The 15,785-nt window shown below is 40.5% G+C and overlaps 1 protein-coding gene across 5 annotated transcripts in view; it reads right to left on the bottom strand.

Moving 5' to 3' along the window:
- rbfox3a (RNA binding fox-1 homolog 3a) overlaps positions 1-15,785 on the bottom strand; it is a 661,616-nt gene that overhangs the window by 238,620 nt on the left and 407,211 nt on the right. For all 5 annotated transcript variants that reach the window (XM_086195774.1, XM_086195768.1, XM_086195772.1 and 2 more), the window contains one exon: positions 9,649-9,770. In XM_086195774.1, the coding sequence (XP_086051900.1) occupies positions 9,649-9,770 (122 nt within the window). The remainder of the gene's footprint in view (positions 1-9,648; positions 9,771-15,785) is intronic.

Here is a 15,785-nt window from a genome sequence, read left to right as displayed (position 1 = left end):
CCAGTCCTACAACCACAATTAAATAAGTTAGCATAGGAACAAGTCTTACATAGGAACGAGTCCTACAACCACAATTAAATGAGTTAGCATATGAACGAGTCTTACATAGGAACCGGTCCTACAACCACAATTAAATGAGTTAGCATATGAACCAGTCCTACAACCACAATTAAATAAGGTAGCATAGGAACAAGTCCTGCATAAGAACGAGTCCTACAACCACAATTAAATAAGGTAGCATAGGAACGAGTCCTACAACCACAATTAAATAAGTTAGCATAGGAACCAGTCCTACAACCACAATTAAATGAGTTAGCATATGAACGAGTCCTGCATAGGAACGAGTCCTACAATCAAAATTAAACAAGTTAGCATAGGAACCAGTCCTACAACCACAACTAAATGAGTGAGCATATGAACGAGTCCTACAACCACAATTAAATAAGGTAGCATAGGAACAAGTCCTGCATAGGAACGAGTCCTACAACCACAATTAAATAAGGTAGCATAGGAACGATTCCTACAACCACAATTAAATAAGTTAGCATCGGAACCAGTCGTACAACCACAATTAAATGAGTTAGCATATGAACGAGTCCTGCATAGGAACGAGTCCTACAACCACAATTAAATAAGTTAGCATAGGAACGAGTCCTACAACGACAATTAAATAAGTTAGCATATGAAAGAGTCCTACAACCACAATTAAATGAGTTAGCATAGGAACGAGTCCTGCATAGGAACCAGTCCTACAACCACAATTAAATGAGTAAGCAAAGAAATGAGTCCTACAACCACAATTAAATGAGTTAGCATATGAACGAGTCCTGCATAGGAACGAGTCCTACAACCACAATTAAATAAGTTAGCATAGGAACAAGTTCTGCATAGGAGCGAGTCCTGCATAGGAACGAGTCCTACAACCACAATTAAATGAGTTAGCATATGAACGAGTCCTGCATAGGAACGAGTCCTACCACCACAATTAAATAAGTTAGCATAGGAACAAGTCTTACATAGGAAAGAGTCCTACAACCACAATTAAATGAGTTAGCATATGAACGAGTCTTACATAGGAACCGGTCCTACAACCACAATTAAATGAGTTAGCATATGAACGAGTCCTGCATAGGAACGAGTCCTACAACCAAAATTAAATAAGTTAGCATAGGAACGAGTCCTACAACCACAATTAAATGAGTCAGCATAGGAACCAGTCCTACAACCACAATTAAATGAGTTAGCATATGAACGAGTCCTGCATTGGAACAAGTCCTACAACCACAATTAAATAAGTTAGCATAGGAACCAGTCCCACAACCACAATTAAATGAGTTAGCATATGAACGAGTCCTGCATAGGAACAAGTCCTACAACCACAATTAAATGAGTCAGCATAGGAACCAGTCCTACAACCAAAATTAAATGAGTTAGCATAGGAACGAGTCCTGCATAGGAACCAGTCCTACAGCCACAATTAAATAAGTTAGCATAGGAACCAGTCCTACGACCACAATTAAATGAGTTAGCATATGATCGAGTCCTGCATAGGAACGAGTCCTACAACCACAATTAAATAAGTTAGCATAGGAACGATTTCTGCATAGGAATGAGTCCTGCATAGGAACGAGTCCTACAACCACAATTAAATGAGTTAGCATATGAACGAGTCTTACATAGGAACCAGTCCTACAACCACAATTAAATGAGTTAGCATAGGAACGAGTCCCGCATAGGAACAAGTCTTACAACCACAAATAAATAAGTTAGCATAGCAACCAGTCCTACAACCACAATTAAATGAGTTAGCATATGAACGAGTCCTGCATAGGAACGAGTCCTACAACCACAATTAAATAAGTTAGCATAGGAACCAGTCCTACAACCACAATTAAATGAGTTAGCATAGGAACGAGTCCTACAACCAAAATTAAATAATTTAGCATAGGAATGAGTCCTACAACCACAATTAAATGAGTTAGCATAGGAACCAGTCCTACAACCACAATTAAATGAGTTAGCATAGGAACCAGTCCTACAACCAAAATTAAATAAGTTAGCATAGGAACGAGTCCTGCATAGGAACAAGTCCTACAACCACAATTAAATAAGTTAGCATAGGAACCAGTCCTACAACCACAATTAAATAAGTTAGAATAGGAACCAGTCTTACAACCAAAATTAAATAAGTTAGCATAGGAACAAGTCCTGCATAGGAACAAGTCCTACAACCACAATTAAATAAGTTAGCATAGGAACCAGTCCTACAACCACAATTAAATGAGTTAGCATATGAACGAGTCCTGCATAGGAACAAGTCCTACAACCACAATTAAATAAGTTAGCATAGGAACCAGTCCTACAACCACAATTAAATAAATTAGCATAGGAACGAGTCCTGCATAGGAACGAGTCCTACAACCACAATTAAATAAGTTAGCATAGGAACGAGTCTTACATAGAACGAGTCCTACAACCACAATTAAATGAGTTAGCATAGGAACGAGTCCTACAACCACAATTAAATGAGTTAGCATAGGAACGAGTCCTGCATAGGAACAAGTCCTACAACCACAATTAAATAAGTTAGCATAGGAACTAGTCCTGCATAGGAACGAGTCCTGCATAGGAACGAGTCCTACAACCACAATTAAATAAGTTAGCATAGGAACGAGTCTTACATAAGAACAAGTCCTACAACCACAAATAAATGAGTTAGCATAGGAACGAGTCCTACAACCACAATTAAATGAGTTAGCATAGGAACATGCACGCAAAAAAATAAATAAATATAATTGAGCTCAGTGTTCATTTGGGAAGATATATTCTTATAAACAACACATTTGTGTTTCTTTGTGCGGTTTGTTTGCAGCTCTTTAAGTCACCCTGAACAGGAACCTATCTTTGATTGTTGTCTTTTTAGAATATCATAAATTAAGGTTTCATATGATAATGAGTTTTTTAATCAGAAAATCCTATGCAAATGTTTCAAAATGCAGTTGTGTCCATCCCTTGCTTCTTAACAGAAACATTGGAAAAAATGGAAGTTTGCCACCTTGTTGCCTCACTGATTATGTAGTCAATCGTCTAATATGTAAGATATGCGTTCGCATGACTGCAACCTCGGGTTTGCGGGCTCACAAACATTCTACTTTTGTTCCCTTACAGTGTGTGTGTGCATGACAAAATCACTTCTGTCATGAGAATGCTGTTCCCCTTACTGTGCAGAGTTCAGCGATATTCTAGGGAACAGAAACACACTGACATTCCAGATGATCCGGAGCATTCCACAGATGCTCAATGGGAGACATGTCTGGTGAATAGGAAGCCATTGGAGAACAAGGAGTAACTGTGCGCACAACTTAGCGACATTAGACCAAGCGTGGAATCAGTATGATTATGTATGTAATTCCCATGATACGCAGACCACATTCCACCAGAACAGAGGATCTCTGCAGACACTTACATCAGCAAAGCCATACATGTTGTCTGCATAACAGGATTTATCTGTGAGCCACAACAAACAGCTTGGAATTTGCCATCCGCCGTCTTGCTGTTGACCTACAGTATGACAATGTTAATCTGCAGGATCTGGGATGACCTTTTATCGACTGCAGTATATCTGCACCTGTGTCCTGATCACAGCTTTTAATCAGCTTTAATATTCCACACCTGTGTGAGAGATGAATTAGCTTGGAAAAGACTAATTGTCTGCCATCCATTGTCATTCAACCCAATCATAACGTAATATGTTACCGATTTAGTCGCAGGGATTGTCAAAGCTAATCCCAACCTGCAGAGTGTGTTGCACCAGTAAAAAGAGGACCAGTGGAAAGAAAAGTGGACTGGTTAACTGAATGAGAGATGAGGGAGACGGGGTTTAGTTTACCAGTGGCGTCTTCACTCTCTTTCTGACAAACAAGCCAAGCCAGTGTTACTCCCACATGTGCTCCTGGACCCCCATACACGAACATGCTCTCTGCATGCACACAACCCAAACCTGCCAGCTCCCCCCGCTCTGCGTAAGAAGTTTTCTTGCTACAAACTGCTCACTTCATGTGTCACACTGTGCAACGGGTCCAAGAAAAGGTCATCTAAGGTGTGAGAGAAATTAATTTTGTTTAGCTTTCTAAAAGAGGTAAAAATGGACAGAATTGCTTTCTGGACCAGCAACAGAAAAATACCAATGTGTTTGTTTGTTCACTGCACTGTTTTCATAACCTTGGCCAATACGAAGCTGGATTAGTGGCTAGCCTGAAGCTAAAGGAAAGCGCTGTTCCCTCGTTAGTTTGCTGTGTTATAGAGTCAGAGACCCAAGCTGGAACATTTTATCAGTGTCCTACCTTTGTTTCTATCGTGTCAGTAATCAGACAGTAAGGGTTCAAAGTAACGTTCTCTATTTACTTTGAACTCCTGCACCGTCAAAATGAGGTGGGGGTGGGGTTAGGAATCCTCAGAATGGTGACCAATCATAGTGGAGGGAGGTCAGCGGGAGACTTACACGGAGGGGGGGCAAAGGGGAGTGGTAAATTACAGTCTGTTTTCGCAGGATACGGAAAACACCAGGAAGAGAGACAGCAAGAAGCACAGCCCCCTCGAGATCGACAAAGCTTTCTTATAGTCATTTTTTTGCAGTCTAGCCCCCCTTCAGACTGAAGCACCTCCTATGTCGGCATGGTTACGATGTAATTGTGATTTGTTTCTTAAGAAGCTCTGATTTGATGTGTTACGGTGTCAGTGCTACGTCAGATAACTTCTCAGACATAATAATTAAAATTGTCTGCAGTTAACTAAACTGAACTAAAAAAATAAATGAAAAATGTAAAAACAAAAAAAAAAGCGGGGAGGATATGATTGGAATCTTGTGGTTTTCAAGTGAAATAATACACTAACACATCAACACACACACACACACACACACACACACACACACACATTGTGCGCACTCTTACATTGACAAACTTAGTTTGGCTTTTTGGCTCCATGATTGTTTACTCTTCTCTTTCCAGGGGAGAGAGCGGCAGGTTGCTGGGGCATTAGTGTCAGTGTGTGTTGCCTCTTCATAACAGGTGTCCTTTTGCTGAGTTACTGGGCACATATTGGCAATATCTAGGAAGCATATTGGCCACTCTCGATCCACTGCTGGGTACGAGGAAGGAGTGTGTGTTCGTTTAATGGCACGAGGACAACAACAAAAATAAGAGGGAGACCACGGATAAATTAAGGTTTTAGGTAAAAGTTAACAACCTTATGTGTTTAAAAGATGTCCCTTGACAAACATATCTGTCCAGGCAATCTCATACAGCATCTGAATAGCATTAAAATCAAATTTCAAGTCTTCCACAATTCAACATATTAACAGATTTTTTTTTATTTGATCAAACTCTGCTTGATAAAATCTAATTTATCCACATCAGAATATATTTTTTCCAGAGTCCTCTGTATGGGTGCTATAATAATTATTAACTATTTATCTACGTTGTCGTTAACAGAGGGCTAACTGGATCAGCTGTTTGAGTTGTGTTGTGATAGTTTTTAAACTGTTAAATGGTGGTTCGATTATTTTGAGTGTCACAAAACCCCCATACAATGAATTGTGTCAAAATCTGTTTAATTGATCTGGTCTTAGAACATCTGGCAAGTCTAGGAGAGCTGCACAATGAAGTTATTTATACATAATCAGGTTAGCTGCATCTTTCCAAGCATTGGCAGGTACTTCGATGTAAGGGACATTGATTTATTTGAAAATACAATGCACTTTAGCATTTATTGTAGAGGGATTTCTTATTTTTCTGTGATGAACTAAATTTGGGGCTGGGGATTCCTTTAAGTCAAGAATCAGGGCAGCTCTGCTTGAGGGCTGTGCTGTTTGTGTTGACAGGAAGACCAGCAGCAGATCCAGAGAGGCTGCTGCCAGCGTTGCATGCAGCACTCAGCCCCTCTGTAAACCTACCATGTACTTTCCTGCAACAGACAGAGGGGAGGAAAAGTGCAGAAATGTTTGATCGAGCTAAGAGTTAAGGAAAGATAAGTGAGAGTACATGTATGTTTGATTAGTCAGCTGCAGGCGAGGAAATGGAAGAGAACCAGATGAGATTACGATCTGTATATAACATGACTTTCAGGCAGAAACTGTCCTTGGTAAATATTACAGAATCTTTTCCGAAGAAACACAACAATGTGAAGAAATATTCAAGGTACCCACTAGTGGTTATACTAATTATGACCGGCAAAGTGACAAATCTAATGATGTCAAGGTTCAGCAACTAGTAGACTTGGAAAGGCGGACACTACAACATGGTGTGTTTCCTGTCTTCACATCCTGAAGTGGTTTTTTTTAATTCTAAACGATGAGCTTTCCCTAACCTGACCCACATGTTCCTGCGCCCATAGAGCGTCATTATTTTCCAACAAAGCAACAATATTTGGAGAGTTATCTCGATAGTCCTTTGGGTTAGAAAACCTTGGATGATAAATAATGATATCTATCCTCAGGTATAAATTCCATGCAGTTCTTTATCGTCATCAGTTTCAGCGTTGACCAGGCTAGTCAATGTGATAAAAAAAAAACCCACAAAAAAACCCATCTTCACAATAAAACATTCTTATCATGACACTATGACATCATATCTTTTTATGAGTAAAAGTTTCCCTTTGATATATTTAGCATTTTTCAGAAAATTGAAATGATTTTCAACACCTTATCACGAATGCCCCACTAGGATCCAGACCTTCGGGGGTTTTGATGCTGAAAATGATTTTTCATGATCTTCTTTCATGTGGTAGCAAAGACTGTACAAAGTTTCAAGGAGAGTGAATATTGAAAAATTTAGTTTACATTTTTTTGTAAAATTGCATCAAATTTTGGACTCAATTTTAGATGCAGCTCAATTCAGAAATATGTACCTTTCATTCCAAAAACTCTCGATGACTGTGGTGGAACGATGAGAAGAAGAAGAAGGAGAAGGAGAAAAAGAAGAATTCCTTAAGGGCCCCAGTCGCTGCTTTGGCCCTAAATATCAAATGCCAGCTGCCTCATGCCTTGAGTCATCCATTTTGGCTCAACATTTCTCTCAAACCACTTTAATCTGAGGTGTTGTCATGAATTGATTGATTGAAAAAGTTTCTTTTAACAGCACATTAAGAAGTAATAGATGTCATTCCAGCTTAGATACATTTAGTAACATACATCGTGTGTGTGTGTGTGTGTGTGTGTGTGTGTGTGTGTGTGTGTGTGTGTGTGTGTGAGTGTGTGGTACTTACAGCATACACCAGATATGTTCTGAATGTGTACTGCATACACACACATTCACACAATTCATTAGCTTTAAGGGTAGTTGCTTTTGTCATCAGTTCTGAGCTCACAATAAACTCAGTGAAGCAAGAGCTCTGGACTTATTGTGCCCCCCTCTCTCTCTCCCTCTCTCTCTCACTCTTTCTCCTGGTCTGTCTCCATTCATTTTCCATTAGCTCAATTAACAGATTACTTATGTGTCAGATGAGGAGATGAGTCAGTGGCCTCAAACAGAAACAAGAGAATGTTCTGACATCAGCAGTACGGTAGAATACGACTGGACTACATGTAGGAGTTTCATGGTGACTTAGAGGTGACTATTACGCATGTTGTGTTTCACTTCTTACAGGCAGGGGTCTAAAAAGAGACAAATAAAACAACAGAAGAATAACACCCTTAGGGACAAGCTGGATAAAAATGAATGGACAGATTTAGAAATACAAGGAAGTTCACTTATTGTCTATGATTTCAGTGCAGGAGAAGCAGATAGAGCCCTTCTCTGTGTGCATTACTTGGCTGCAACGAGAGCATCTAATAATTACGTCTCTTAATTTCAAAGTTTTGCTCTGTGGACGTGAAACAAAAACCCTTGTTCTATTAATGCAAGACTGTTTTGGAGAAAAGTGTATTTTGAGACCCTCTCTTCTGCCCCATTGCAGCTAAGCTAACTAGCAGTCAGGCATTCAGTTGGGTCCGGAGTTCTGAGCAGAGAGGAGAAAAATGTATCCATCTGCTTTTCTGACAATAGAACGATGGACAATAGCGTATTTTCTGAAAAGCTGCTGTGTTCCTTGAAGATCATTTGACAGAAACTGATGCACAAATATTGGCTTACATCAATACATTTCTATGAAAGATAATTGTGTAAAATGTGAAAATCATCCTCAGTTTTTGAAGCCATAAAGCAGACGCCATGCTGCGGGATTTTTGGTGTCACTGACCAACCATCACATAACAAACATCATCAGAAGCAACAACAAGGAAAAAAGGAAAAAAGGTGTATCATTGAAGGAGCTGATGCCAGCAGATTATGACCTTGCTCTTTGCTTGTGTATTATGCTCAGTATCTCCGCACAATGAAGAGAGCCATGAAAACTGAATGAGAAGCTGAGAGAGGCCATCTGGTATCTTTGCTACGGAGGTCCAGCTCCATGACAATCAACATCTGCAATGCTGTGAATCACTGAATATGGCTGCATATGTGTGTATCATACAGTATCAGCGTGAATAAAATATGACCAGTGTAGCTATCACTCACTGTTGATGATATCAGCTGCTGTGGAAAGGTATTCTCATGTTAAATATTCACAATGTTGAAAATAAATATTGTAAATTTCCCAGAGAAAGTCACTGTCTGCAAGATTTGACAGAATAAACTATTTCCAGTTCCACCTAAAATAAAAAAAGCAAAGACAACGGTTTTCCCATAATCCAAAATCAGCTCTTCCATCGGAGGCAATAAGAACACAAATGTTAGTGTGTGTGAGTGTGTTTTTGTGTGTGTTTGTTTGTGTGTCACTGCAGTCTCACAGGCGAGTGATCAGACTGAGCCAGCAAATATCCTCTGCTGTATCCTGACGGGGCGACAACATCGATATCTATCAAATATAACATTTATCAGCAGCTCAATAAAACAGAACCATGCAATCAGCAAGTGACATGGAAGAGATTACAGGCTAATTCAAAGTTAATTGAAATACCACTAATATTGCATTAGTTTGTGTTAATGCTAAAACTCAATCTATTATTTAAGAACAAACAACAAGAACTGTAAAGGCAGACACACAAACTTCATTATGTTTTCTTATTGGCAGAAAGAAATCTGAAACACATTAAAAAAAAAAAAACTCCAGAAAGAGATGCATTTCAGATGTGGAAGTTCTTGCCATCACTGGTCACTGGAGAAAGAGGTCTACCCTAACATGTTTTACTCCTAAAAGATTTAAGACTAAAAGAGAGAAAGATTCTTTTTTTTCTTTTTAGCAAAATCTTAGATTGATTTGTTTCATATGTAATGAAGAGGCTCCATTGCCATAAATCTGACCACCAACACTCCATTTCAGGTAGTTAAAACAACTTTACAGCAATACAATACATTTCCAACTGCACACACACACACACACACACACACACACACACACACACACACACACACACACACACACACAGGTACACGCACTGTATGCTAACCATAAGTGCGAATACAGCAGAAATGTAAACTTTCAGCTTTTATGTATATGTGTGTGTGTGTGTGTGTGTGTGTGTGTGTGTTTATGCTATAAACGGGTAAAGCCTGCAGCAGAAGCAACATAAAGCACAGGAGAGAATGAACAGATTAAAAACTTGGGACTCACCAGTCTGGTGACGAGGGGAACCCCGAAATGCCAGAAGTGCTCGTTGAGCAGCCCACTGTAGACCACGTTACCAAACAGAGCAATGGTTCCTGGTTTGCACAGACCACTTCCTGGCTTGGTTTCTGTAAACACGACACAGTGCATCGGCAATCAAATTTAGATCCAATATAATATATACATTTAAACAGTGAGGAATTAACCAACAGAATTTTTCCATTGATATTTTGTTTATTCCCCTTATCACACGCCACACCCATCCTACTGTATATCAGACCCAACCTCAAGTCCAACATCTAAATAGTGGTTTGAGGTGAAATTCCAACAGCATAAAATAGATCAGTGGGAAGATACACAAGTTTCAGCTGGGTTCTATCCAGTTTTCTCACACCAGTCTGCTCCACAAGCTTGCTTAAGCCGTTGATTTTGTGCAAACCTGCTGAACCAGCATGATGACATACATAAATTAAAGAGCAGCCTTCATCAGCAACCTATGAGAACGGCATCACCAGCCTGTATCGCAGCGTGACAGGCTTTAAATGTCTGAGGTCCACCCCCCCAACCCTACCAAAAAATAAATAAATAAATAAACAAACGGGGAAAAATCCCATAAAAGAGCAGTCGGCGTCATCCCTCGCTGCACTAAAGTGAAAAGCAGAATGCATTACGTAGCAGCTGATATAAAAACAGCTTAAACTGCAAGGGGCGCTGACAGCACATCCCACCACCAAGGAAATAAGCCTAAACTTTCAACCTAACATCTCACAGCCAACCAAATATCATCAACATTCATCCCTGCCCTTTGGAGTTACCGTACTATGGGTTCAAGTTGACCCCACAGACAGGACACCATTTAGCCAAGCTAACCTGATTAAGCATTAAGGCTTCTTTACCCCCCCCCCCCCCCCCCAGCACTATCTGGAGCCTCCCTAGGGAGACCCACCTCACACTTTGCCTGCTCTAATTAAGGAGTAAAAGCAATGCCATGTCTGAAAGTAATGGATTTTTAGAGGAAGCTGCCAGTCACGCTTGTTCAGCACCATGGACAGCTCACACTAACCTGCGTGGCCGCGGCGCGACTGGAAAACTACCCAGAGTGACAGGGAGCCTCGTCTGGACTTGTCTGTGTATGTGGACGGTAATAAAGCTACAGTTCATCCAGGTTTCATTCATGCATTCACATCTGGGTCGCCCCTCTGCAGACCCGGCACAACAGATACCTAGCTTAATCAATGACAGGCTCCACCTGGAAGAACAGAGCAGCTATCATGTCCCTGAGTTTCCACAGGCAGCCTCTCTTTAGAGAGATTTACTCCTCCGTATTTCATCCATTAACAATTTATTAGCGACGTGAATTAATAATATTGTTCCTACAATGTTGAAAAAATGACACATTAAACAGCTCTCCTTCAGTGATAGCAGAGCAAGATGCTATCACTTCCGTGTCTTTAGCATCCATGAACACCATTTGTTATCTCAATACTCAGCATGTGTGTGAATCAGAATCTAGAGGCCAGTACTACGACTGGTTGTAGTCCTCGTAGTACTGACTCATAACATTTGAGCTGCATGGCTAAGATCCCTAGCAGATAAACAGTCCGTGTGGAGAGCAGAACACATGGAACTTCCTGAATGATAAAGATTTAGCATTTGTGTTCATCTGCATTCATTTGCAGGGCCGCTATCCAGAGGCTGCTCGCCACTGCACCTTCTCCTGTGCTTTACCTGAGGGTGTTTTCTCTCGACTTGAACAGTTCTGAGTTCTGAGATGTCCTGAGATCCCCACCTCATCAGTCCTACCTTAAAGCTCTCTTTTTTTCTGTCTTATCACATTGTTTATACTCCCTCTTAAATCTGAATCAACTAACCTGAGCAAGTATAGTCAATCTAATTCTAAGGGATTCCTTCTATCTCTTATCTTCATAGGCCTATTTTAAATAAAGCTACATCACGGTAATGAGGTCTCGTAGAAAACTCCTTTCCTGCCATTAAATCTCAATAAATGTGATTATGCACTTCCGTTTCATCTCTCCTTATTAAAATACATGTAGTTAATTATATTTGAATAAAGTTTTCTCATTGATTCACTGGGCTCCGAGGAGGGAATGAGGAGACGTCCCATTAGCTAACAGTATCACCTTGATGCCTCCTAACAGGGCGTCTGGAGGGCAATCAGAGTTCAGGGTGATGGAAGAAACTCTTGTGCTCTGTGAAACACTGCTGCATTGAATTCTTGGTGTTGATTTGTCTGAAGAGCCAGAAAAAATCAATGCATATTATAAACACAATATGACAGACAGCCAACACTGAGGGTGTTGACTTAAAATTCAAAGAAGTCCAGTTAAAGAAATGTCCTCAAGTAAAGGTCAGGAATATCATGATGTGTGTTTTCCAGTATAATTCAGTGACACATACTGTATACTGAGGTAGCGTCGCAGCTGTATCACCGTCTGTATGAGCGGACAAAGTAAATTAAGAACAACTCCGAAATATTTAAATGATATTTTTGCCAGTTTTTAAATCGAAAGAAAGACATATTAAGTTTCCCTTCCTCCTTTCAAATAGTTGAAAATGAGGGCTGTATCAACCACAGCTTTTGAAAACTGTGGCTTTCGAAATAAAGTCCTTAATTTTGGGAAGAAAAACAATGAAAAATGCAGCAGATTGAGTTTTCCATTTTTTTTCCCCATTTCGTTTCACTCCAGTCGTCACAGACAGTTTCATGATGAACAAGCATCATCCAATCGGACTCTCAGATTGTTTACTGTCCGCGTGCTTAGTTCAGGTTTGAGTGGGCAGGATATCTCAAAGCAGTGTGCTTTATCTTATCGTGAAGCGTCACATTGCTGCTTCTGATGATCGCGAGTCTCAGAACAAAGCTGGCTTTGAACTGTCTGTGGCGGAAGTTGGTTCATACTGGATTCACATACAATGGTCCATCCATTCTCAAGAGATCCATGTTTTTAACTTTCAGAGTCAGAATTAGACAGAATCATGTGAGATTTATTTTGGATGACTTTCTCTCGTCTCTCTTCTTGTAGCTCTGCGACACCAGCTGCAATGTGCGCGGCACAGAGCTGATGTTTGAGTAGTATCTCAAAAGTAGATTTACCAAACATGCAGCTGGTCTACGAGATTCCTGGCTCACTAAAACACTTTGATAACTCTCTAATTTACTGTCTATAGGCTCGGTTCCGGCCTATTAGTGACTTACACTTCAACGCAACACGGTCGGATGCTATAGGAGGGGGAAAGATAATACAGGAGGACGAAAAGAACAAAGGAAAATATATCATTCGAATGTGCACAGCTCACAAACATGGAGGAGCTGACCACTGAACGCACATGAAGAGTGTGCTGGGCAACAACCAGGAACGTTGACAGATTCCCTTTAGGTTGTTGGTTGGAGACTCCAATCTGCACCCCTGAGTATTCCACAAACTAAATTTGTAGACCAGAAAATGTTGCAGTTACATTGATTTTATACGATCAAATAAAGTTTTGGTTTCATTTCCCTGCTATGAACGATTCATTTCTCTTGCATTGCCACGTTATTTCTCTCCTTCTCTGGAGCCTGTAGTGGTATGAACTTATACATAGCAGTATTTCACGAGATCAGTACTTCAGATCAACAGTATTAAATACAGTAACCTCACTTATTTACTAAAGCTACAGCTGCTGGTGTGAACTCTCTCTGGGGTGTTTATGATGAGATGATCAGTGTTTTACTAACTTTCAGAGGGAAGCTTGATAAAAATTCCATAAAAAAAACACTTACACACTAATGTTCATTTTAATTAAAGCTTAAATGAACAGAAAATAGCATGAAAAACAATAGAGAAAGCCACTATCCGCTTACACTGATGTACTCCACAGAAATGCCTGTCTGAAAATGGGTCGGGAGATTTATTATGAGCTTATTTTTATGATCAACTGATGATTTTTATAAAGCCTGATTGGAGGTTGTGCTACAGCAAGCTCACCGCCTCCTCCATAACTTCCACTGTGTGGGACTTCAGCATTATAAATCTCTGGATGCTCATGGACAAGCTGCAAACTGCTGGCTGCAAGATGTTCAAATTTATAAGCGCCGGTCACGATCAGATGGGATATCCCTGCAGTAATCTGTGCGTTTGTGAGGATTATTGTGTTCACTTCTTGCTGACACCGTGCCAAGCCCACATTGGAATCACCACATTCTATGACCGGTTGTAATATAATGGTTTTCAATTTTGGGGGGTTTATCAGAAACATTTCTGCTTGACTCCAGTCTTAAATATAATAATTTTATGACTTTGCAGAACCCAAAAAAAAAGTTCCTCATGACCAAATGAACACATGCAGCCAGAAACCTAAGTGGAAGGATTTCAAAGCAACAAGTCAACATTTGTGTCTCCCCAATCTCCAAAATACAACGATAATAGCTGCATGCATCACCACCAAAACAGAAAACCATCCATCCATCCATCCATCCATCCATCCATTTTCTTCCACTTATCCTGTTAAGGGTCACAGGGGGCTGGAGCCTATCCCAGCATCTACAGGTGAGAGGCGGGTTCACTCTGGACGGGTCACCAGTCCATCCCAGGGCCAACACATAGAGACAAACAACCATTCACACTCACATTCATACCTACAGTCAAATTAGAGTATCAATCAGCCTCGTCCCCTCTTGATGTCTTTGGACTGTGGAGGAAGCTGGAGTACCAGAGAGAACCCAGCAGGAACAGGGAGAACATGGAGACTCACCCAGAAAGATCCTGTGCCGTGAAACTTAGATACAGGAAGTTTCTCTCTGGGGTATCTGCCAAATGTAACTTGTTCATCCTTCCTTCATCCAAAACTATATACGTATGAATGGAGGAGACATTGTAGAATTTGTGAAAATCAATAATCTAATAAGGCCAGCACAGGAAAATCTCAACGGCAACCAGAAGGTAAAAGTTTGAATCTTAAACAACAATGAAACCGAGTAGAATTTGAATGGTGAAAGGATAGTGGAGAGTGGAGAGTGTTACAAAAGCTTCAGAGTGAAGTGAGTCAGGAATCTGGAGATCTTATTCAAGTCTGAGTGTAAAATGAAGTGTGAGGTCGACAGGAAGACAACTGACCAGCTGATTTATGACTATTGTGCTTTCTCACCTCGCAGATTCCCTGACTACTGCTTGTATGATGACTACTATTACTATTACTGCTCCTACTACTACAGCTGAGGCGGCTGCAACTGCCAGAGGAAAAACAGTGTTTTTTAACAATTTGTTTTTACATGGGGAGAATTTTACCTTACTTTGTATTATTATTGTATCAGTATCATATTTCTGTTTGTGTCAGTATTAGTTCTATATTAAAATTGGTATTTTAATGAGGTATTATAGTCCAGTATGTTGTTTTAATTTTATTGTTGTTGGTATTGATTTGTGTCAGCCCGTCCCTCTGCAGGTGTCCTTGTCTATCTGCTTCTATCCAGATCTCCATCTGACTACCTTCTCTCTTTCATTCCAACCGGTCAAAGCGGATATCCACCCACACAGCACCTGAGTGGGCTCAACGTTTCCTGCCTGTTTCAAGGCAGTTTTTCATTTCCTCTGTTGCAGAGGTTCTTACTCATGAAGAAACGTTTGGCCATGTTGGGTCTTTGAACGAAATTTTCTTTCAAGAGTGCGGTTCTAGACCAGGGGCCCGTGTTACGAAGCAGTGTCGGTGGGTCAGCGAGGTAAATTCGGTGGCGGTAACGCGTGCTGCAGAAGTAAGACACAGTCTATGTCTTGTCGACAATGCTGTCAAAATTAACCTTATTCACAATATGACATCAGCGTGTGGATTGCAGGAGGGTCCCTCAGGAGTATGACGGATAAACCTCCCCCTGATCCCTCCTGCTGGGCAGTTCAATGAACAGTTCTTTCAGTGGAGGGAATCATATTGCCAGTGAGGGGAACTACACATTGCCAGTGAGACAGATATCAGTCTCACTGTCACTGACCGTCTCATTTCTTTCAAACATTTCTGAATGAACACCCAGAATCATTTGCACCCCATTCATTTAATGTCAAACAAGGGCACTTGCCATCAGATCTTTGTCAAGTGTTATGAAATAACTTTTGTTATGATCTTGTGCTGATTTCAGAAGCATCCGGTCGTGA

Source organism: Aulostomus chinensis, chromosome 23 (assembly GCF_037954235.1).
Source record: "Aulostomus chinensis isolate RoL2024-O1b breed Wild chromosome 23, RoL_Achi_v1.0, whole genome shotgun sequence".
Classification (NCBI taxonomy): domain Eukaryota; kingdom Metazoa; phylum Chordata; class Actinopteri; order Syngnathiformes; family Aulostomidae; genus Aulostomus; species Aulostomus chinensis.
This window is presented reverse-complemented; position numbering and strand designations above follow the sequence as displayed.